Source organism: Camelus dromedarius, chromosome 29 (genome assembly GCF_036321535.1).
Source record: "Camelus dromedarius isolate mCamDro1 chromosome 29, mCamDro1.pat, whole genome shotgun sequence".
In the NCBI taxonomy this organism is placed as follows: Eukaryota; Metazoa; Chordata; class Mammalia; order Artiodactyla; family Camelidae; genus Camelus; species Camelus dromedarius.
In genome coordinates, this window is record NC_087464.1 from 16,169,975 (window position 1) to 16,192,813 (window position 22,839).

General features: G+C 35.5%; 1 protein-coding gene and 1 non-coding gene across 2 annotated transcripts in view; both read left to right on the forward strand.

The window, feature by feature from the left end:
• The window catches only part of TICRR (TOPBP1 interacting checkpoint and replication regulator), a 36,112-nt gene that overhangs the window by 5,381 nt on the left and 7,892 nt on the right, over positions 1-22,839 (forward strand). Inside the window, exons 3-16 of the mRNA XM_031440556.2 lie at positions 1,426-1,661; positions 2,565-2,799; positions 3,616-3,745; positions 4,885-5,024; positions 6,033-6,248; positions 8,829-8,980; positions 9,559-9,656; positions 9,951-10,044; positions 10,139-10,218; positions 10,385-10,621; positions 11,131-11,224; positions 12,971-13,028; positions 15,058-15,201; positions 21,876-21,966. Coding sequence (XP_031296416.1) covers positions 1,426-1,661; positions 2,565-2,799; positions 3,616-3,745; positions 4,885-5,024; positions 6,033-6,248; positions 8,829-8,980; positions 9,559-9,656; positions 9,951-10,044; positions 10,139-10,218; positions 10,385-10,621; positions 11,131-11,224; positions 12,971-13,028; positions 15,058-15,201; positions 21,876-21,966 — 2,005 coding nt within the window. The remainder of the gene's footprint in view (positions 1-1,425; positions 1,662-2,564; positions 2,800-3,615; positions 3,746-4,884; positions 5,025-6,032; positions 6,249-8,828; positions 8,981-9,558; positions 9,657-9,950; positions 10,045-10,138; positions 10,219-10,384; positions 10,622-11,130; positions 11,225-12,970; positions 13,029-15,057; positions 15,202-21,875; positions 21,967-22,839) is intronic.
• TRNAA-CGC (transfer RNA alanine (anticodon CGC)) lies at positions 12,842-12,914 on the forward strand. The gene has a single exon. It is a non-coding gene; the product is annotated as a tRNA-Ala (tRNA).

A 22,839-nucleotide genomic window follows, 5' to 3' on the forward strand; every position in this document is an offset into this window, starting at 1 on the left:
GTGACAATACTAGTGCTTCAACTGACATCTAATATTTTTCTTCTTACTATTAAATCTCTTTTTAGGAACTGTTTTTGGTTTTTTTTTTGAAGTTACAATGTGTCACTTTCTGGTACAAAGCATAATGTTTCAGTCATACATATACATACATATATTTCTTTTCATATTCTTTTTCATTATAGTGCTACAAGGTATTGAATATAGTTTCTTGTGCTATACAGTATAAACTTGTTGTTTATTTATATATCGTAGTTAGTATCTGCAAATCTCAAACTCCAGATTTATCCCTCCCTCCACCTCTGGTAATCATAAATTTGTTTTCTATGTCTGTGAGTCTGTTTCTGTTTTGTAAATACATTTATTTGTGTTTGGTTTTTTTAGAGTCCACATATAAGTGATATCATATGATATTTGTCTTTCTCTTTCTGACTTACTTAGAATGACCATCTCCAGGTCCATTCATGTTGCAGCAAATGGCATTGTTTTATTCTTTTTTATGCCTGAGTAGTAGTCCATTGTATATGTACCATACTTTTCATCCAGTCATCTGTTGATGGACATTTAGGTTGTTTCCATGTCTTAGCTATTGTAAATAGTGCTGCTGTAAACATCGGGGTTCATGTATCTTCAAATTAGAATTCCCTCTAGATATATGCCCAGAAGTGGGATTACTGGATCATGGCAAGTCTATTTTTAGTTTTTTAAGGACTCACCATACTGTTTTCCACAGTGGCTGCACCAGACTACATTCCCACCAGCAGCACAGGAAGGTTCCCCTTTTTGCAAACTCTCTCCAGCATTTATTGTTTGTGGACTCCCTTCTGACTGGTGTGAGGTGATACCTCAAATAGTTTTGAATTTTTAGTTTTGATATGCATTTCTCTGATAATTAGCGATACTGAGCATTTTTTCATGTGCCTACTGGCCATTTGTCTTCATTGGAGAATTGCTTGTTTAGATCTTCTGCCCATTTTTGGATTGGGGTTTTTTTGTTGTTATTAAATTATATGCACTGTTTTGTATACTCTGGAAACTAAGCCCTTGTCAGTCTCATCATTTCCAAATATTTTTTTACCTGTTCTGTAGGTTGTCTTTTTGTTTTTAGTTTCCTCTGCTGTGCAAAAGCTTACAAGTTTAATAAGGTCCCATTTGCTTATTTTTGCTTTTGTTTCTGTTGCCTGGGTAGACTGCCCTAGGGGAACATTGCTAAGATTTATGTCAGAATGTTTTGCCTATGTTTTCTTCTAGGAGGTTTATAATGTCTTATGTTTAAGTCTTTAAGCCATTTTGAGTTTATTTCTGTGTATGGTGTGAGGGAATATTCTAACTTCATTGATTTACATGTGGCTGTCCAGCTTTCCCAGCACTAGTTGCTGAAGGAACTATTTCTTATATTAGAATTTCAATATTCTTTATTTTTAACAGGGAAAGAGATTCAAGAAACATGGACAGTTACCCTACAGCCCTTGGCCATGCATCAGAGACATTTTCAGAAACCAGTCAGAATTTTTCTAAAAGGCACAGTAACCCAGTGGTCTCTCCCAAAAAGCAGCACTTTGTGCACTGACAGCTGGATGCTACAAAGTCCGGAGGAGAATAAATCAACTCAAAGGATATTTCAGCAGCTGGTAAATAGGCTGACTGCTGAAGAGTTACATCTGGTAGGTATCTTCCATGTGGTAGATTATTTTGGTCTAATAACACACTGGTAAAGTGAAATACGTGCATTTATGAAATGCCAAGGATTGCCCTACATAATACAGCCTCAGTGAAACAGATGATGTTTTTGCAAATATTTTAGCATCATGACAATGCTCATTAGTGAAGAAACAGTTAATAAAATTGCATGTACCTTGAACCTAATTAAGTTAAATTATATTCACATAGGGAAAAGGCAGTGGGCCAAATGGAATATTAGGGCAGTGAAGTGATGAGTGAGTTCTTTCTTTTGGGGGAGGGGTGGGTAACTAGGTTTATTTATTTATTTATGTTTAGAGGAGGTACTGGATTGAACCCAGGACCCGTGCACTGAGGTCAGGGAGTCAGGTGACCTGAATTTGGTCTCAGCTCTGCTGCCCTCTGTGTGATCTGAATAAATCCTGTAAGTGGCAGAATCGCCTTACAGTTACGAGCATGAGTTTTTGTTTTGACTGTCCCCCCTTTTTTAATTACAGTACAGGATTTTTAATTCATACACACTTGGCTTCTGCCTCTTATTAACTGAATGACCTTACTCCTCAGTCTCAATTCTTCCTCTATAAAATGGGGATAATAATAATTTTTACCTCAGTGGTTGTGAGGATTCAGTGAGTTATAAGTACATAATAAGTGCTTAGTAAATATTCCTGGTAACCTTAGGTTTTTCATATTTGTAAACTGAAGGCTTAGGATTATATGATCAGTAAGTTCAATTTAGCGCTAATACCCATCAAGCCTGTCTTTTCCACAGTTTCCTCTTTTATATTAATCATCACCAGAGGAAACTATCATTCTGGCTTTTAGTAAACTACATGCTTCTTTAGACATGTCAACATGTTCTCAACTAATTAGAACTTCTTGTGTAGGTTGCCAGTGTGGACCCTGGTGAAGGCTGGCCCCCCGTCACTGGAGTCATTTCCCCCTTCTCTACCAGTGCTACAATTCTCACTGTGTTCCACACCAAGGAGGCTGAATTTCAAAGACATTTTCTCCAAACAGTCATGACAGAGAGCCCCCAAGATTCAACTTCCCTTTTTTCTGAGGTTATGGATGGTGTATTGAATCAGATTCACAATTCACTTGAAGATTCTGCTACATCTGGTAAACTTTTTAACCAATAACTACCATACTCTAGGGCAGTGTTTTACCATCTTTTCCAGCATCATAGCATTTTTTCAATATGCTCTTAATAGAACCTGATACCTGTTATAGAACAAATAAAAGCAAGCTACAATATTTCTGGTAGTTTAAACCACCATTATTTATAGAAATCCTGAGGTACTTCTGAGGAGGCCAAAGGCTCTGTGAAACTGGTTTGAAACTGAAGGTATGAGATGAAACCTGGTTTGAATATACTTAATAATAGAGTGTGTAAAACCATTATGATTCTACCTACCACTTCATTGTGTTGTTACTAATATGATGAAAATCTTATTTATGCTAGATAGAGATAATCAGTTTGATATTTCTTCCACTCACTTACTCAACAGATTTATTGAGTGCCTGTTGTGTGTCCAGCACTGTTTCAGGTACTGGAATATATCATAGAACAAAACAGACAAAGGTCTGTGTTCTCACGGAGCTTACTTTCTAGTCGAGGGAAACAAGACAGTAAACTAAATAAGAACATTTCAGGTATAGGCAATAGCAGATGGCAAGGCTCTGAGAAGGATGTGTGTCTAGTGTGTTGGAGGAACAGTGAGGAAGCTTGTGTTTATACACTTCCAGGGTTGCATTTTTCTTAGACAACATGGGCCTATTGGAGTTGGTGGTACAGATGAAGTAAGGTCATTAATGATGCCACTTTGTCCTTTGGAAGAATGCCATCAGTCCAAGGGAGGAACAAGTGCTTGGAGTTCTCTGCTTTGGTTCTAATGACTTTTTAATTCTTCCATCTCTGCTCCTTTGTTCCTGTAGCTCCTCCTATTCCAGAATGGGCCCAGCAGGAGCTGCGCCGCTCCATTCCCTGGAGTGCGGCTGTTCTGGAGAAGTGGTTTCCTTGCTCTAACCTGAGTGGCGCCAGTTCAAATTTGATGGAGTCATTTTGGTAAAATGTTTTATTTGGTATCGGTTATTGAAATCAGCTCTCACTGAATAAACTAGAATTATTTATATGCATGTGAAAAATATGTTGAATACAAACAGAATTGCAAAAGGATGATGTATGATACCATTTTTATAAAATTTGCAACGAAGTGGCAATTTATATTGGTTTTGTTACATGTGTATGCCTCTGAGTAACAGACATACAAATCTAGGAATACCTCTGGGAGGAAGGAATGGGAAGAGATTGGGTGAAGCTTTCTCTGTGTTTATGATGCTTTATTTTATCGGAAAAAGATCTGAAACATATGGCAAATTATTAACAAGTATTTAATCTTGGTGGAAGGTACATGCTTATCTAATAACTTTCTCTACTTACCTGTAACCTTTGAAAGATTTGTAAATTTGAAATAAAAACTAATAGAAAAAAAAATGGCAAAACTTCCTCACTGTTAAAGGAAACACTAATATACTTAGAATTCATCTGCTTCATGAACTGCATGTATGAACTAATTCAATTAATGTCACCATAACTTTCTCCTACTTTTAAATCAAATGATATCAGATAATATAAAATAGTGAAATACAAATAATATATTTTGAAAGCTGTGCCATTTTCATAATTTCCTTAGTGACTCATATTTAGCTGTAGGTGGAGAAGTATTTAATAACTAATCATCTCCCCTGCCCCATTTCCTCCCCTTCTCATCAATGCCAAATTAGTTTACTAGAGTGTGAAAGAATTATTCCGGAATCATTGTGATACTTACTATGCTGTATTTGCATCATCTTGCACTTTAATGTATGGACACTGAATGATAACTGACTATGGAAATCCGGAAGTGAAGTAGTTGCCATAATTAGACATGTACCCTAGGATGTGAAGAATCTTATTATTAAAAAAAATCACTGTTGTATGTAATGATTAAAGGTTTGGTGAACAAGTAGCTTCTGCCTCTGAGTTTGTTCAAATCTTAAGTGAGAAGGAGATTTTTCCCTCCTGTGAAAATATTTTTGAAGGCTTCTTGTGGGGACATCTTTTGATTAGTTTTTAAAAGGATAATGAATTTTGTTGTTTGTTTTTAAAGCTTTTTAGAGAATCAGAATTTTGGCTTTATACTAGGTATCTTGACTTGTTCACAGGTTACTACAGGCTGCCTCATCTAATAAGGAAGAGTCTTCCAAAACTGAAAGTGAATTAACACGTTGCCTCTCTGAGTTCTACCAGAGAAAGTCTCGTGAAGAATCCACTGTGTCCAATCAGGAAGACAGCAAAAAGAAACGTATGCATATAGAAAGGCTGTTTCTTGCAGTCCTTTTTGACACTGTATGTTTTTAAAAGATTGACATTCCCTAAAATGAGGTTGAAATGGTAAATGAATAAAGGACACGTTCTTATATTTCAAATTTGAAAATAATTACATTAGTATAATAGTGATTTTTAAAAACCACCTACAATTTACCTCTTCTGAATAAATCATTTTCATTTTTAGTTGTAACTTAATTTAAATACATCTTTATATGCTGCTTACAAATATTTGTTCATCAGCTACTTTGCCTTTTTAGTCACTATTCTACCTCATTGCTTAACAATTTACAAATTTCTTTTTTCTTTTTTTAATATATTTATTTTTATTGAAGTATAGTCAGTTTACAGTGTGTCAATTTCTGGTGTACAGCATAATGCTTCAGTCATATGTGAACATACATATATTTGTTTTCATATTCTTTTTCACCATCAGTTACTACAAGATAGTGAATATAGCTCCCCATGCTATACAGCATGAACTTGTTTACAAATTTCTTATGTTGTTGAGTATTTAGATTGTTTTCAGTTTTTATCATTATAAATAATACTATAATGTACATCATGCATGTGATTTATTCTTTGGGTGATTTCCTTAGCATAAATTTCCAGGAATAAATTACTATATCAAAAAATGGGAAAAGATAGCTCTGGATGCAGACTGCTAAATGCCTTTCAAAAGAGTTTTATTACAAGTCTCTTGAATACTGGGTAACACCAAAATAAGTCTGTTTGGTATTTGCCTTACCTAAAAATCATCTAATCACATTGATTATTTCCTAAACTTCTGTTAAAAGCAGAGATCTCTTTCTCCCTGTATTGTAGGTAGAAAGAGATGCAAGAGCTACCTAATTCAGATCATTCTGAAGGGATATACTTCATTTCAGTACTCTTACACAGGATATTTAATCTGAATTAAAACAGTTCTTGATTCCACAGAAGTAAAAGTTATTTTACTTTTCTTCCTATGACATTGTTTTGGTAGGAGGTGTCCCTCGTACTCCAGTGAGGCAGAAGATGAATACCATGTGCCGTTCCTTAAAGATGCTGAATGTTGCAAGACTGAATGTAAAGGCTCAGAAGTTACATCCAGATGGCAGTCCAGACACAGCTGGGGAGAAAGGGATCCAAAAGATGGCCAGTGGAAGAACAGATAAATTGGAAAACAGAGGGAGAACACAAAGGAGTTCTAAACCCAAAGGTATTCCTCAGTTTCATTACATTTTGGTGTCTGAATCCATGTTTACTTTTAATACCCTCGTATTTTTATAATTTTTAATTATATTCCTTAATGAACATTTATTCAATATCTACTACATGCCCACAAGTGTGTTACAGGGAAGATAATAAATAATAAGATAATGTCCTCCCTTGAGATTTATGATCCAGCCACAAATAACAGTAATACAGATACACACACCAGAAAACACTTGCTCATTTGGGAAGTAAAGACATATTAGGAGAAACATACTAGGAGAAAGGGAAAGTCAGCTTTGGGCAGGAGGAGGCTGAGAAGGCTTCTAAGGAGCCACTGGAGCTCAGGTGAGACTTTGAAGAATGAGCAGAGTTCAGATGGCAAGAAGAGTGTGCTAGATGGGGGATTAGTATAAGCAAAGTCACAAAGAAGGAGGACTGTGGCTTGGCCATAGGACAAGTGGTTAAAGAAATTTTATACATTTGTGAATAAAAGAGAAAAGATTCATGAATAATCAAGGGTTAGGTTATCGAGGTCATTCAAAGTTGGGCAGAAGAATTTATTCCAGTAGCTTTTATTTTCCTATTCTTTTTTCTTCCTTTTTAAAAAAATGTATTGAACTGCAGTATGTTTCTCATTTTTAGGACACATTCTTAGCTCACACTGGCAGTGCCAGTCCTGTGGGATGATTGTGACAATAGCTTATGAACTTGGGGCAAAAATTGAAAGGTGACATCTTTGAGGGTTTTTTTTTTAATTCTGAAATAAAAGTTTTCTGCCTCTTTAAAGATTTGTTTCCTGGGAATGCTAGATCATAGATGATAATAAGTTTAAGTGAGACATCTTTGAGCTAATAAGGTATATAAGAATGTGAATGATACATTTAAGGGAGAGCAAAATTAACAATATGTAAGGTGATGTGGTATTCGCACAATTTCTGGACTAGATTATCTTTAGAAATAGACCTGCACAATTGTAGTTAATTGATTTTTGACAGCAGTGGCTCCAATAATTCAATAGGACAAGGGTAATCTTTGCAACAGATGGTGCTGAAACAACTGGATACATTCATGGAAAGAATGAACCTTAACCTTACCTCTTAATAGTATGTCAAATTTCTCCTCTATTTTTTGACTTCTAATATTGTTTATACCTTTTGATCTCTTTTTAAAAATTGCTTAGTCTTGCTATAGATTTCTCTCTTTTATTTGGCTTTTCAAAGAATCATCTTTTGTTTATCTCTTTTTTTTTTCCCTATTTTATTTTTTGGATTTATTCTTTTGTGTTATTTCTTATGTTGAACTCTTAGCTATTTTGGTTTTTAATTTTTCTTCTTTAAAAAGATAATTTAAGTCTACAGATTTTCCTTTAAGTCTAAATTTAGCTGCATTATATAAGTTTGCTGTATTCTGTTTTCATTGATATTTAATTCTGAATATTTTCTGACATCTATAATATAAAGGAGTGTTTTATTTTTGTCATTAGCTATTTTTGGCCTACCTGCAGACAATGTGTTCTGTAAAATATAGACTCTCTAATATTTGCTGAAACTCTTATGGCGTAAAGTGTGGTTAAGTTTTGGTAATATTCTGTGTGTACTTTGAAAATAATGTGTATTCTCTAATTCTTGGGTAGTTGGTTCTATATATACCCATCAAGTTTATTAATGTTTGAATATTCAACATTCGTACTAATTTTTTCCTACCTCTTATCTATAGCTGAGATGATTGTATTATAGTCTTCCACTGTGTAGTTTTGTCTAAATTCCCTTGTAATTCTGCCAATTTTTGCATCATATATTTTGAGGCTTTCTTGTTAGGGCCATACAAATTCAGAATTATTTATATCTTCCTTGTGATTATGTCTTTTGTAATTATTCCTTTTCTTTATTCCTAATAACTTTACGCCTTAAGGTTTGTTTTGGCCTGGCAGTGATATAGTTATACTAGTTTTCTTTTTGTTAGTGTTTGCCGCAGCACCTTTTTTTATTCCTTTATTTCCAATGTTTCTTTATTGTGTGTTTTGGATATGTCTTTTATAAACAGTATAAATTTTTTTAATCCAATCCGACAGTTTCTACCCTTAAAGCAGCAAGTGTATTTGTAAAATAAGTATTTATGAATACTGATAAGCTTGGGCGTATTTTAGTGTCTTATTTTATGCTTTCTATTGTTGTTTTTCCTTTCTAGCAGGCTATGGGATTAATCAAATTTTCTTTATTCATCTTTTTCTTTTTTTGCTAGGTTTGAAGGTTGTATAGTTTCTTTCTTTTCCATTTTTAACTACCTTTAAATTTATAATATGTATGCTTGATTTGCAAAAACTTAAAATTAATCACTATCTCTGTACTTTCCCAGCCTGGGCACTTTTGACATTTTAGACTGGATAATTCTCTGGTATTTAGCAGTATCCCTGGCCTTCACTTATTAGATGCCAATAGTACCCTTCCCCTCCCCACCAGTCACGGCAACTCAGGCGTAGCCAAAAATCCCCTTGGCAGCAAAACTTCCCAGTTGATAATCACTGGCCTAAAACTGCAATGACTTCAGCTGGATCTGATAATCAATTTGACTTTTTTCCCCACAGATTTTAAAACTGAGGAGGAGCTACTATCTTACGTACATGAAAATTACCAAAAGACCTTGGCTACAGGAGAAATTGTGTTGTATTCATGTGCTCAGAACATGATCTCAAACATTAAAGCATTCCTAAAATCCAAAGGCACCAAGGAATTAGAAGTAAGGGAGTCTGGATGTTACTTGTCACAAATGTAGTGGTTGCTGCTTGTTGGTGGGTTTGGCTTATATGTCTTGGAAAATGTCTGTTATGCAGTGAGTACATGGTTCAAAAATAATAAGTGAGGGAGGTGAGCACAATGCCAGGCCTTGGAAGGTGGACATGGTGAACTGGTAAGGCAGAAATCAAGGAAACGGGCCAGGTTGGGATAATTATACATACTTCTCTTCTGATGAAAGCTGTAGCCTCGTCTGAGCTGCATGTATTAAGCCAGTGTTTCTTAACCCTGACTGCACTTTAGAGTCACCTAGAACATTTCTTTGAAATATGAATGCATTTTGCTTAGACTTCTCAGTCACCACTTTATGAAAGTTGAAATTTACAGGCTTGCTATATCCATGCCCACTGCTCTCAGATACTTGTTTTACATGTTCTTTTTAAAGATATAAGAAGAATATTTCACTGTTTTTCATTCAAGTGGAAAAAGGGGGGATGTAATTCCCTTCTTAGAGCATTAGCTGTGAAGAAATTAGAAATAATAAATAACGTAATATTCTGTGTAATAATTTTGTATTTGCAGATGAACTGCCTACATCAAGTGAAAAACAGCCTCTTAAAAACTAGCAAAAGTCTTCGACAGAATGTAGGAAAACTGAATAAGGAAGACAAAGTGAGAGAGTAAGTAACTACTTTTTTTAAAATCATTACTCCAAACAAAGCTAAAATTTGTTTGTATCAGTTTAAAATAGATTGCCAATTGCTCAAAGAGGCTTTTGTAGCTGATTCTTTCTGAAGTTCTAATGTGCAGTTTGTCACCTGTTTACCTAATAACAATATCATTATTTGGAGAAAGCAATGGCTTTTGTCCTTTTTGATTGTTATTTACAAATAGATCTATGCATAAAGAAGAAACTTTAATTTCAGTTAGGTAACACTGCAAGTAGGTATGACCAAGTATTTTTTTCTCTCAAGGTGCCAGCTTCAGGTATTTCTTCGTTTGGAGATGTGTCTGCAGTGCCCTTCAATACATGAAAACATAGATGATATGGAGCAAGTAGTGGAGGAGGCAAGTATACTGCTTAGTGCCACTAGGAATATGCTATAGATGCTTGCAGCTTCCCTGCAGAGGCCATGTAGTAATCTTCTAAATTCTTGTTCAGGTGACAGATCTGCTGCGCATGGTGTATTTAACTGAAGACTCAGCATACCTAGCAAAGTTCCTGGAGGAAATTTTGGGATTGTAAGTTTGATGATTACTAATGGAAATTTAAAATGATTTTACCAAGAACTACATAGGGTGTTGCCTCAGAATTATGGAATTGTTAGGACTGTTTCTCATGTTGGATGGGAAGGGAGTAGAGAGGTGGAATGGTGACTGTTCCATGTTTAACCAATCTGTTCCACAGGTATATTGACTCAATCCCAAAGACACTTGGAAATCTTTACAACAGCCTAGGGTTTGCGATTCCTCAGAAGCTGGCTGCTGTCCTTCCTACAGATTTTTTCAGTGATGACGCCATGACACAGGAGAGCAAATCACCCCTTTCTGTGCCTCTTACATCAAGTGCTCATAGATCAGCATCGGGTGGCACTGAATCTGACCAACTGGAGGAGATTCGTACCAGATCAGCTAAGAAGAGAAGGTAGGAGCCCAAGGAATTAAATTACTTGCACTGTTACAATTCTGACATAGGGCATGTTGAAGCCATAGTCTAGTTATCTTTGTCTATAATTTTTTGAACTAATATTTACCCTTCTGTCTGAATCACAGAAGCCAGTTATTGGAGTTCCTAACAAGGAGCATCTGGCACTCTTTATATTATCTGGGGAACATATAGTATGTATTGTGTAGTCCACAGTGCCCTTCTTGACAGTCCACGTGGGGTCTCCAAGGACTAGGAGCCTTCCATGAGATAAGCTTAGAGTTTCAGCTTTTTATATTTTCCATGATGCTTTATTGTTTCATAACAATATAAATCTATAGTAGTTACTCTCAGAAATTCTAGAGTTGGCTTGTTTTGCTGTTAGTTCAGGCCCACCTCATGATAACTGACTTTTATTTAAGTGTTTTGTTTCAAAATTTAATTCCATTCTAATCTATTTGTAACCTGTATCGAGTGTATATTGACTTGTTTCTTTCTATTTTTAAAAGGAAAAATGCAATAAGACATAAAAGTATTGCAGAGGTTTCACAAAATCTTCGACAAATTGAAATTCCCAAAGTGTCCAAGAGAGCTACAAAAAACGTGAGTCATTTCCAGGAAATGAGAAATGGTACTACCAGAGTTCTTCCTTTGTGCATGAGTTCATACAATAAATAATGAAAGACATTGTCTTTACTTTTAAGAAGCAGACATTGGAGGATACAGAAATAAAATTAGGATGAAAAATAATATGAAAACAAATATATGTATGTATATGTATGATTGAACTATTATGCTGTACACCAGAAATAGACACAGCATTGTCAACTGACTATACTTCAATTGAAAAAAAAAATCTCTTAACCCCACAAAAAGAAAAAAAGAAAATTAGGTATCTCTATGAATGTATATACAACTGTATGGAGTAAAGAAATAAAAATTTGTTAAGATTAATCATTTTACACAAAAATGTGACAGAAGTAATATTTTTTAAAAAGTCAGGAATCAATAAGTTAATTCAAAACCTTTAAGGTAGTTTAAAAAACTCATGAAATAATAACTAACATAAGCAAAGAGGCCATTGAAAAATAATGTACAATCACAATAGGACTTTGTGTACCAAAAAGTAGTTTTCAGTACATACGTTTTACTTCAATAACTAGTTAAAAAAAAAAAACTCTCATGAAGCCAGGTGGTAATTATTTTTCTGCGGCAGTAGATGTTAGGACTTGCCTGGTTGCAAAACAATCCAGCTGTAGTCTACATTAAGTAGAATTAATGTCTTACTAAAGGAGGAAGAAAGACAAAGAATGTGTTGAAACTTTTAAACTGCATGAATTATGGAAAGAGTTAAAATTCTTTGAGAACTAGCTCTAGAAGCATTAATCGTTATAATAGTGGTTTGCTCTGTTTCTGGAGACTTATAGCTGTCTTTAGAACTGGAGGTGGGATTTCTGTTAAAGAATTTAGTGGTCACTTTCTTACTATATTTTAATACATGGAAGTGAATAAGACACAAATCTTAAGTACCTTGGAGATTTTGTTTGAAGAGTGTGAAGTCCAAAAGGTGTCAGACCACCTTTCTCACTAGAATTTACACAATTTGTAGCCCTTTCTAGCACTTCTTTTTGAAAACTTCTGTTTCTGATTGGCCACGAAAAAAGTTTACTTCTTTAAAATCAGATTTACTGAGATCAGGATTTGATTTTGGCTAACAAAGAATACCATTTATTAAGTTTCTGCTCCTATGTGGCAGTTCATTCTTCAATTATTACTGTGGCATAATTGAAAAAAACAACAACAAAAATCTTTAAAAACAATTCTGTTGTTAAGATGCCATTTGAGTTTAGGCACTTGAATCCTCTACTATGATAGCAAAAAATAGCAGTTTAATACAGAGAATTCCTAAGGATATAGCCATCCTCTAATTAATTTATATGGGTTTTCCTCTTTTTTTTTAGTTATAAAAGGTATACATAAACATCATTTAAAAATTGAAATTATATAAAGTTAAATGTTAGTGCCTCTTCAGCATCCATTCTTCAGAGGTAATCATTGATGACCCTATGTGTAGTATATTCCCAGGCCCTGTTTTTGTGTATTTTACAACTATTTATGTTACAGATTCCTACAAGTGGAATTGCAAGGATCAAAGTGTCTCATGTAGAATTTTTATTCTTTTATTTTAAATGAATGCCTGTTTAAATTTTGGGGGTAGAGGGAGGTTATAGCTCAGTGGTAGAGTGTTTGCCTCGCATGCACGAGGTCCTGGGTTCAGTCCCCAGTACTGCCATTTAAAAAAAATTTTTTTTTTAAGTAATTTCCTTACTGGATTTTCTTGTGTTTCAGGAGAATTCTCACCCTACTCTTCAGCAGCCTCCACTCCCAGTAAAAGACACAGTACATGGTATACTTGTTTTCTTGCTGTACACAATGACAAATTTATTTTGATTGCATGTATTTAAGCAGTTGCATGTGGTTAAAAGTTACAGTTTTGTATAATTGTTAATGAAATACGTCCAAATACCATGTGCTAGAGGAGTAAGATGTTCGCATGATCTCAAAATACTGCATTTTGCAAAATAGCTGGCCTGAAATATTTTTCAAAAACACCATTAACATGAAAGCCAAAAAAGAAAAGAGGCAGAGGAACTGTTTTGTATGAAAGGAGTGTGACATTAATGCACTACATAATCCCTACATGGATCTAGATTTAGGGGGTTAGGGGGAAGCTATAAAGGATATTACTGAGATGATGAGAGAAGTTTGAAGATGGATTACATAATATGCTCTTGTTCTTAGGCATTACATGCTGAAATACAAGAAACTGAAGAGTTGTGATGCCTACAACTTACTCTGCAGCATTCAGGGGTGGGCAGTTGTGTAAATGTAGCAAGGTCTGGGGAGAAAACAAATTTTGACAGTTGGTGAATTTTAGTGACAACTCTGTTGTATTATTCCTTGAAATTTTCTATAGATATTAAACTTTTCAGAAACTTCAAATCAAATTTGCCTGTCAGGTTATGAATCAGTTTCATAGACAACCTAAGGCAGGTAACAGAGACTTTTATAATGGAGACAGAGAAACATTTTTCAAAACTTTGGTGTGCATTGTTGGTGTCCTTAATGTTAATGTTTATATTGTTGATGGATAAACATAAGGGCTTCTCCCAGTTTGTGGAACCTGATTTATTTGGTTTTTAAGTGACTTGCTCTTAGAAGAATTTTTTAACCTTTGGTAAATTTTTGAGTAGCCTCCTCTAGGCCATCTTGCTTACGCTTAAGATGGCTGTCCTGCTAGCTTTGTCAAGTATTTCTTGACTCTTCAGCTATTTTTCCTAACTTTGAGTTTAGATGGTTATAACTCTCTTGCTCTGGAGTTAGGAAGAGGATTTAAAATACAGCAGTTCCCCCGTTATCCCCAGGGTTTATGTTTTAAGACCCCTAGTGGATGCCTGAAACTGCAGATAGTACCAAACCCAATACACACTATGTTTTTTCCTATACATACATACCTATGATAAAGTTTAATTTATAAATTAGGCACAGTAAGAACTAACAATACCTAATTAACAAAATAGAACAGTTATAACATACTATAATAAAAGTTATGTGAATGTGGTCTCTTGCTTTCAAAATATCTGGTACAAATTTAAGGCCTTTTCCATCTTAACTAAGCACTTCTCATGCACTGTTGCCATAATTTATGCAGTTTTGAAGTGTGACAGCAAAACTAGCACGTATTTTTCCTTCACAATTTCACAGATAAATGATTCATTCCTACCATAGGTCTTAGCAACCTCAGCATACGGTTTTTTCCTTAGGAAACTTTTCACTTAATGGAAGCACTTTACAACTTCTCTTCAGCATATCTGAATTGCCAGCATCACTACTTTTGTGCTTTGGGGCACAAGAAGTGTTTTAAGTAAAAGAAAGTTTACTTAAACACAGCACTGCCGTCACAGCCGATCTGATAATCCTACTAAGTGACGAACAGGTGGTATACACTGGACGGAGGGATGATTCATGCTTTGGGTGGTACCGAGCAGGACGGTATAAGATTTCATCACGCTACTCAGAAAGGCACACGATTAAAAATTTAGAAATTGTTTATTCTTGGAATTTTTCCATTTAATATTTTTAGACTGTGGTTGACTGCAGGTAACTGAAACTGTGGCAAGCGAAACCACAGATAAGGAGGGACTACTGTAACCCAGCAAATTAGTAAAATACACAAAAGAAGAAGAATGAAACCTCTGGAATTGAAAAGAACAGTTTTCCTAGTTGAGGCTGAATACAAATCCTGTTAGTAAATATGAATATAGCAATCAGTCTGTAGAATAGTTTCCTCAAGCAAATTCTGTTTTGGGTATCTTTCTTCTCCCAGATATGGCATTTATTAATGATAATATTTGACTTTTTAAAAATGCTTTTAGAAGTGACCAAAGTTCGAAGAAATCTCTTCAACCAGGAAATGATTTCTCCTTCAAAGAGAATAAAGCGGGGGTTACCTAGAAGCCATTCTGTGTCAGCTGTAGAAGGTCTGGAGTATAAACTTGACAACTTCAAGAGCACCAAAGGTACTAAATTTTAGGGTAACCAAGAGAAGGGGGTTCTTGAACCCAAACCAGTCCTCATTTATACACAAGATTTTGTGTAGACATGTTTTTAATTCTCAGGCATATGCCTAGAAATGAAATTACTGGATCATATGGTAACTATATGTTTAACTTTTTGAGGAACTACCAAATTGTAGTCCAAAGTGGCTAAACAATTTTACATTCCCACTCCAGTGTATGAGGGTTCTAATTTCTCCACATCTTGCCATCACCTTTCAATTGTCCTTTTTTTGATTCTACTAATTCTAGTGGGTGTGAGGTGGTATTCCTTGAAGACTAATGTGGAGCATCTTTTCTTGTGCTCACTGGCCATTTGTATATCTTCTTTGGAGAAATCTTTGCCCATTTTAAAATTGGGTTGTTTGTCTTTTTACTGTTGAGTTGTAAGAGTTTATATTTTCTAGATACTAGTCTCTTACTAGATATATGATTTGCAAATATTTTTTCCCAATATGTGGGTTGTCCTTTCACTTTCTTGATAGTGTCCTTTTGATACACAGACTGTTTTTAATTGTTAGTGTCATAGCTAAAAATCCATTACTTGATCCAATAGTTTAAACTCTTATATTTAGGTCTTTGATTCATTTTGAGTTAGTTTTTGTATATTATATAGTGTCATTCTTGTATGTAGCTATCTGGCTGTGCCGGCCCCACGTGTAGAAAAGACTATTCTTTGCTCATTGAATTGTCTTAGCATCCTGGTCAAGTTGTTACAGTGTTAATTTATTTTTATTTTTATTTATTTATTTATTTTAATGTAATAACACCATGTTCTTTTTTTTTTTTTTTTCATTGTCACATTTTTTTTTCGCTATGAGCTACAACCAGATCTTGTATATTTTTCCCTGTGCTATACAGCATAATCTTGTTTATCTATTCTGCATTTTAAAATCCCAGTCTGTCCCTTCCCACCCCCTAGTGTTAATTCTTTTTTAAATGTCAGGTAGAATTCAGCAGTGAAGCCTTCTGGGCCTGGGTATTTCGTTGTCAGAAGCTTTTTGATAACCAATTTCATCTTTTTACTTGTTACAGGTTTATCCAAATTTTCTATTTCTTCTTGAGTCTGTTTGCAGTAGTTTGTGTCTTTCTAGGAATTTATCCATTTCATCTACGTTTTCTAATTTGCTGTTTTACAGTTGTTCTTAGTATTCCCTTACAATTCTTTTTATTTCTGTAAGGTTGGTATTTATATTCCCTTTTTTGTAGTAGTTTGAGTGTTCCATCTTTTTTCTTGGTCATTCTAGCTAAAGGTTTGTCAATGTAAAGGTCTTTTCAAAGAAGCAGCTTTTAGTTTCATTGATTTTTTTCTATTGTTTTTATTATTTCCTTCCCTCTGCTTGCTTTGGTGTTAGCTTGATCTTTTTCAGTTTTTTAATGAGGTTTTGTTATTATTAATTTTTTTTAATGCAGACTTCTTTTTTTAATACAGGCGTTTATAGGTACAAATTCCCCTCTAAGCACTGCTTTAGTTGCATCCTGTAAGTTTTGGTATGTTGTGTTTTCAATTTCATCATCTCCAAATATTTTCTAGTTTCCCTTGTGATTTCTTTTTTGATCCATTGGTTGTTTAGGAGTGTGTTAATTTTCACATATTTGTGAGTTTCCCAAATTTCCTTCTGTTACTAATTTCTATTTCATTCCATTATAGTTGGAGAACATACTGTGTATGATTTCAGCCTTTTTAAATTTTTCAAGACTTGTTAACACTTGGCCTGTTTTGGAGAATATTCTATGTGTGCTTGAGAAGAATGTGTATTCTGCTCCTGTTGGGTAGAATGTCCTATAGATGTCTGTTAAGTCTGGTTGGTTTATGGTGTTATTCAAGTTTTCTGTTTCCTTGTTGATCTTCTGTATAACTGTTCCATCCATTATTGAAAGTTGAGTATTAAAGTTTCCAACTATTATTGTTGACTTACCTATTTTTTTCCTTCAATTATGTCAGTTTTTTGCTTCATATATTTTGGGTCCCTATTGTTAGGTGTGTATATATTTATAATTGTATCTACTTGATGGATTGAACTTCTTTTTAATCAATATATACTGTACTTTGTCTTTTGTAACCTTTTTTGATTTAAAGTCTATTTTGTTTTATAATAGCATAGCCATGCCAGCCCTCTTTTGCACAAAATATCTTTTTCTGTCCTTTCACTTTCAACCTCATTGTGTCTTTGTAGTGAAAATGAGCCTGTAAACAACATATAGTTGGTCTATATTTACAAAAAAAAACCCTTCTGCCAATTTCTGGTTTTTAATTGGAACACTTAATCCATATACATTTAATTAATTACTGATGAGAAAGGACTTTTGCCATTTTCTATTTATTTTTTAGATACCTTACACCTCTTCTGTTCTTCCACTTCTCCATTACTGCCTTTTTTGCATTTAGCTGATTTTTTTTGTAGTGTACCATTTTGATTCCCATCATCTTTCTTTTTCTGTATATTTTCTAATTATTTTCTTAATGATTACCTCAGAGAGTAAAATTAATATCTTAAACTTAAAACTTATTGAATAATACCAGCTTAGTTTCAGTAGTATGCACCCTGTTTCTATATATTTCCATCATATTTAGCAAGTTTTCAACCATTATTTCTTCAATTTTTTTTCTGCCCTTTTTTCTCTTCTAGGACTCGAATATTTGTATGTTCTTGATGGTGTCCCACAGGTCCCTCAGGTTTTGTTCATTTTTCTTCATCCTTTTTTCTTTCTGCTCAGACTAGATAACATTGATTGCCTTATGTTCAAGTTTACTGATTCTTCTGCCTGCTTGGATATGAAGTTGAACCCCTCTAGCAAATTTTTCATTTCAGTTATTGTACTTTTTATCTCTAAAACTCTGGTTCTTTTTTACAATTTCTATCACCTGTTTGATATTCTCATTTGTTCATACATTTTTTTCCCCCGAATTTAGTTTTTTGTTCATGGTTTCCTTGAGCTCACTGAGCATATTCAGAATATTGTTAACTCTGGAAATCAGGTTCTCCCACTTCTGAGGGGATTGCTGATCTTTGCTTACTGAGGGCTGTCCATTTGTGCCTTTTCTGAACTATTTTTACAAAGTGTGTATACCTTGTTGTGTGGTAACTGAAGTTTCTGTTCTGTTAATCTCTGTGGTTAGCCAGTGACCTGATAAAGATTCCCTTAAATGTCTGGCTCCAAAAAGGAAAAAACAAAAAGGTGTTCCAGTGCCTTAAATCTTCTGATAGGTGGCAGTTGGGGGAAGCTGCTGCAATGGGAGAGAGCAGAAACCAAGGCAAGTGTCTGCACCGGCCCCACTGGGCTCCACTCTCCAGGGCACGCTGACTGAAGCACATAACCCCAAATTTCGAAGACAGGATTCCCACTGTCTGCCCTGCCACCAGCCAGCTGCTCCTAGAATGTGGACCCCTGTCCTCACAGCTGCAGTGGGGCTGAGGAAAGGAGGACAGTAGCTGGTTTGTGCACGTCATTCCCTAAACTGAGGATCAGACTCTCCCTTCATCAAGCACCTCCCTGATTGTCACAGTGTCCAGTTAGGTTCCAGAGTTCCAAAACAGTTTATTCTGATCATTTATTTCCTAGTTTACTAGTTTTAGTGGCGAGATCAAACCCTAGAGCTTCCTATTTCACCATTTTGTGTGATACCACTTTCCCTGGGGATTACAATTAGTATCGTAATTTGTCTAGTTCAGATTAATACCAATTTAATTTCAGGAGTACAAAAACTTTGCTCCTGTGTAGTTAGATTTTCCTTCCCCTTTCTTTCTGCTATATTGTCATACAGATTACATCTTTATACATTGTATGCCCATCAGCACAGATTTATAATCATTGCTTTCATTGCTTTATCTTTAACTCAAAGGAGAAAGAATTACAAACAAAAATAGTGTTATTCTGTTGTTTGCATTTATATATAGTTACCTTTACCAGTGCTCTTTAATTCTTCACGTGGATTCACCTCTCCAGTGCCCTTTCCTTTCATCCTGAAGGACTCCCTGCAGTCTTGTACTTGTTGGGCTGGTCTGCTAACGTCTCATTCCCAGTGTTGGTTTTTGTTGTTGTTGTTGGGGGCGGGGTGTGTGTGGTGATTTCTCCTTCATGTTTGAATAATTTTACAAGATATAGAATTCTTGGTTGAGTCTTTTTTCTTTCAGCACTTTGATTACATCATCACAGTATCTTTTTGTTATTCTATATTTCTGATGAGAGATCAGCTGTTAATCTTATTGAGGATTCCTTGTACATGATGGATCGCTGCTTTCTTGATTCTTTCAAGATTCTCTTTTCCCTTCTGACTTCTAACAGTTTGATTATGATTTGTCTAGTGTTGGTCTCTTTGACTTTATCCTGCTTGGGTTTATTGAGCTTCTTGGATATGTAATGTCTTTCATCAAACATGGGAAGTTTTCAGCCAGCATTTCTTCAAATATTTTTTCTGCCACTTTCTCTCATCTCCTTCTGGGACTTCTACTATGTCTATGTCGTTACGCTTGATTGTGTCCCATAGGTGTCTGAGACTCTGTTCATTTTTCTTCATTCTTTTTTCTTTCTGTCCCTCAGATTGAATAATCTCAATTACTTCACATTTGTTGATTATTTCTTCTACCACCTTGGATCAACTTCTGGGCCCTCTAATGAATATTTCATTTTAGATAATGTACCTTTTAGCTTTAGAATTTCTTTTTTTTTTTTAAATGATTTCTGTCTCTTTATTGATATTCTCTATTTGGCCAGTTATCAGGCTCATATTTCCTTTAGTTCTTTAGAGGTTTTTTGTTAAGTTCTTTGAACATATTTCCGATAGCTAATTTAAAGTCTTGGGCTAATAAATCCAATGTCTGGACTTCCTCAGGGATGCTTTTAATTGAATGATTTTTTTCCCCTGTGTATAAGCCATGCTTTCTAATTCCTCGTCTCATATCTTTTGCTGACAACTGGCCATTTTAAATAATATAATGAGTCAACTCTGACAATCAGACCTCTCCTGCTTCCTAGCAGGGTTTGTTATTAACTGTTACTGCCTTTGTTTATTTTCCTGAACTAAATTTTTTTTCTTAAGTTAAAATTATTTATTTCGTGGGGGGAGGTAATTAGGTTTATTTATTTATTTGTTTGTTTTTAATGAAGGTACTGAAGAATGAACCTTGTGCATTCTTTTTTTTTTTTCTTTTTAACTTTTTTTTTATTGAGTTATAGTCATTCTACAGTGTTGTGTCAAACAGGACCTCATGCATTCTAAGCAAGTATTCTGTCATGTGCAGCCGCCGAGGTCTCTGCTTGCGTAGCTTAGTGGTCAGTTAAGGGTTGGACAGAGATTTTCTTATATGCCTTTGCTGAGGGGCCCTGTGTGTGCATTGGCCCATGTCTTCAGTACTCAGCTACACATTTTACAGCTCTACTTTCTGTTTTCCAGAGCCTCAAGGTCAGCTAAAGGTGACAGCTGAGGGCCTTCTTGGGTCCATCCTGGCATGCACATGGCCCTACAGCACATTGACTTTTCTGACACACTCCTGGGAACCTAAGTTAGCAGAGTCCCCTATGGACATCTCATTCCCCAGTTTTCCCATCTAAACTTTTGGTCAGCTTATTGTTTGCCCCAAGTGTTATCACCACCTCAAGCAGCTGTGATGTTGACAATTGCTGCTGATTGTTTTCAGTAAATGCTCCCTGGGAAAAGGTTGTTTGCGCTTGGTGAGTTCTGAGTCAGAGTCAGGTCAAATACAGAGAGGCCTTTTGAGTGGCATTTTCCTGGGAAACGCCACATAGGAAATAATGACAGTTATCTGGGAATGAGGCTTTGGAGGAGCTTGGACCCCATTCTGCCCCATCCAGAGGCTCCTGGACTGTTGGTTTTTGCTGTAATTGTGGGCTCTTAAGGCTACCATGGGGCTGGGAACAGGAGGTTGGGACTGGAGCAAGTTAAAGTTCCACAGAGCTTGCTATTCTTAATGAGATTCAGCTGTTTTGTTGAGTGACTACTCCCTGGATTGTTGCAAACTGGTTAAATTTCCAAAGTTCTGGAAAATTTGATTTTGACCATTTTTGCCAATGTTCTCATTCCTTTTATGGAGGAGAATTTTTTCAGAGGTCCTTACTCAACATTCTTGATGACATCACTCTTTTAGTCATTTTTATCTTCCTTAAAACCAGTCCTCCCATGAGAAGCTTGTCTATCTACCTTGTTGAGAAAATTTATGCCAGCTAGATTTATCTTTATATTAAATATCTTAACATTGCATGGCATATCACCATTTTCATCTACTTTATTTCATTTAATCATAAATAAAAGAACCATCAACTAGGTAGACAGATGTTGTAATAAGTCAGCATTTTTCATTTTTTCAGGGTTATTATTTTTAAATCTTAGAATATTTTACATTGACTTATTATTAAACTCTAATAGTGCTGATACACTGTTGTATCATGTTAAATTGAGTGCTATTATTACACCTTGGTCCAAAAGAATTAACTTAGCATGCAAGAGTACTGGTTCAATCCCCAGTATCCATTTAAAAAAAGAGAGAGAGAGATAATCAAAAAACCTTTAAGAGCCCCTCTAGCTAAGTTATAAACCATATTTAAGTTCTAACTGCTCCCTTTGCCTTGCTTCTCCTCCTTGAAAAGATTAAGTGAAATATATATTGTTTACATTTTAGGTTATCGCAAGCTGCTGACTAAGAGTGTGGCTGAGACTCCAGTACATAAGCAAATCTCCAGAAGATTGCTTCATAGACAAATTAAGGGCAGGTGAGCAAGCAACATCCTTGTCTAGCTTCTTCATACACCCACACAGCCTCCTTGATGATCTTGTGGGCCACCGTTTCCCTTCTCATGACCTTCATGACTCAAGTCTTAACTGTGTTGCTTATAACCAAAGACAGACATTCCGTAAACTCTTTGCAGGTTGGAGAACCATACAGGACATATGCTTTGTGTCTGTTTTCTTTCACTTGACATAATTGTTTTGAGATTTATCCATGTTGTTGCATATATCACTAGTTCATTCCATTTTATTGCTGAGCAGTATTCCATTGAATGGATATTCCACAATTTAAAAATCTGCTCGTGTGTTGACAGAGGGAAGGAGGGAGTCTCACTGCCAGGCAAGGCTGGAGGTCTAGGATCCCAACTTGGCCTGTTCAGGCAGGTGTGTGATATGGGACCAGTTTCCATAACATTTGGTTTGGAGTAGGGCAGTTCTTGCCTGAAAGTTGGTCTTGCTTGGGTGCCCCTTTCCTGCTTTGGCTGGAGAGAGCTAGCTTTCCTTACGGCAGTTTTTGCCTGCACTTCTTGGTGTTTTGGGGTTTTCAGCTTCTTCAGCACCCAATCCAGGATCTTTGAAGCAAAAAGGATACTCCGGGAGCTCACTGCCTTGTCTCACCTTAGTCCTGAGGTCCCAAGCCTCTTCTCTCCACCTTTGAGAGTCTTCTGTTTACTTTATATATAACGTCCAGGGTTCGTAGCTGTACATAAGATTAGGGAGAAGTGCGTCTACTCCTTCTTGTCAGGGCTCCATCTGGACATTATTTGTGTGCGGAGTTTACACACTTGTGCAAATTCATCTACAGGATAAATTGCAAGAAGTAAAATTTGTGGGTCAGAAGATACACATATTTTTAA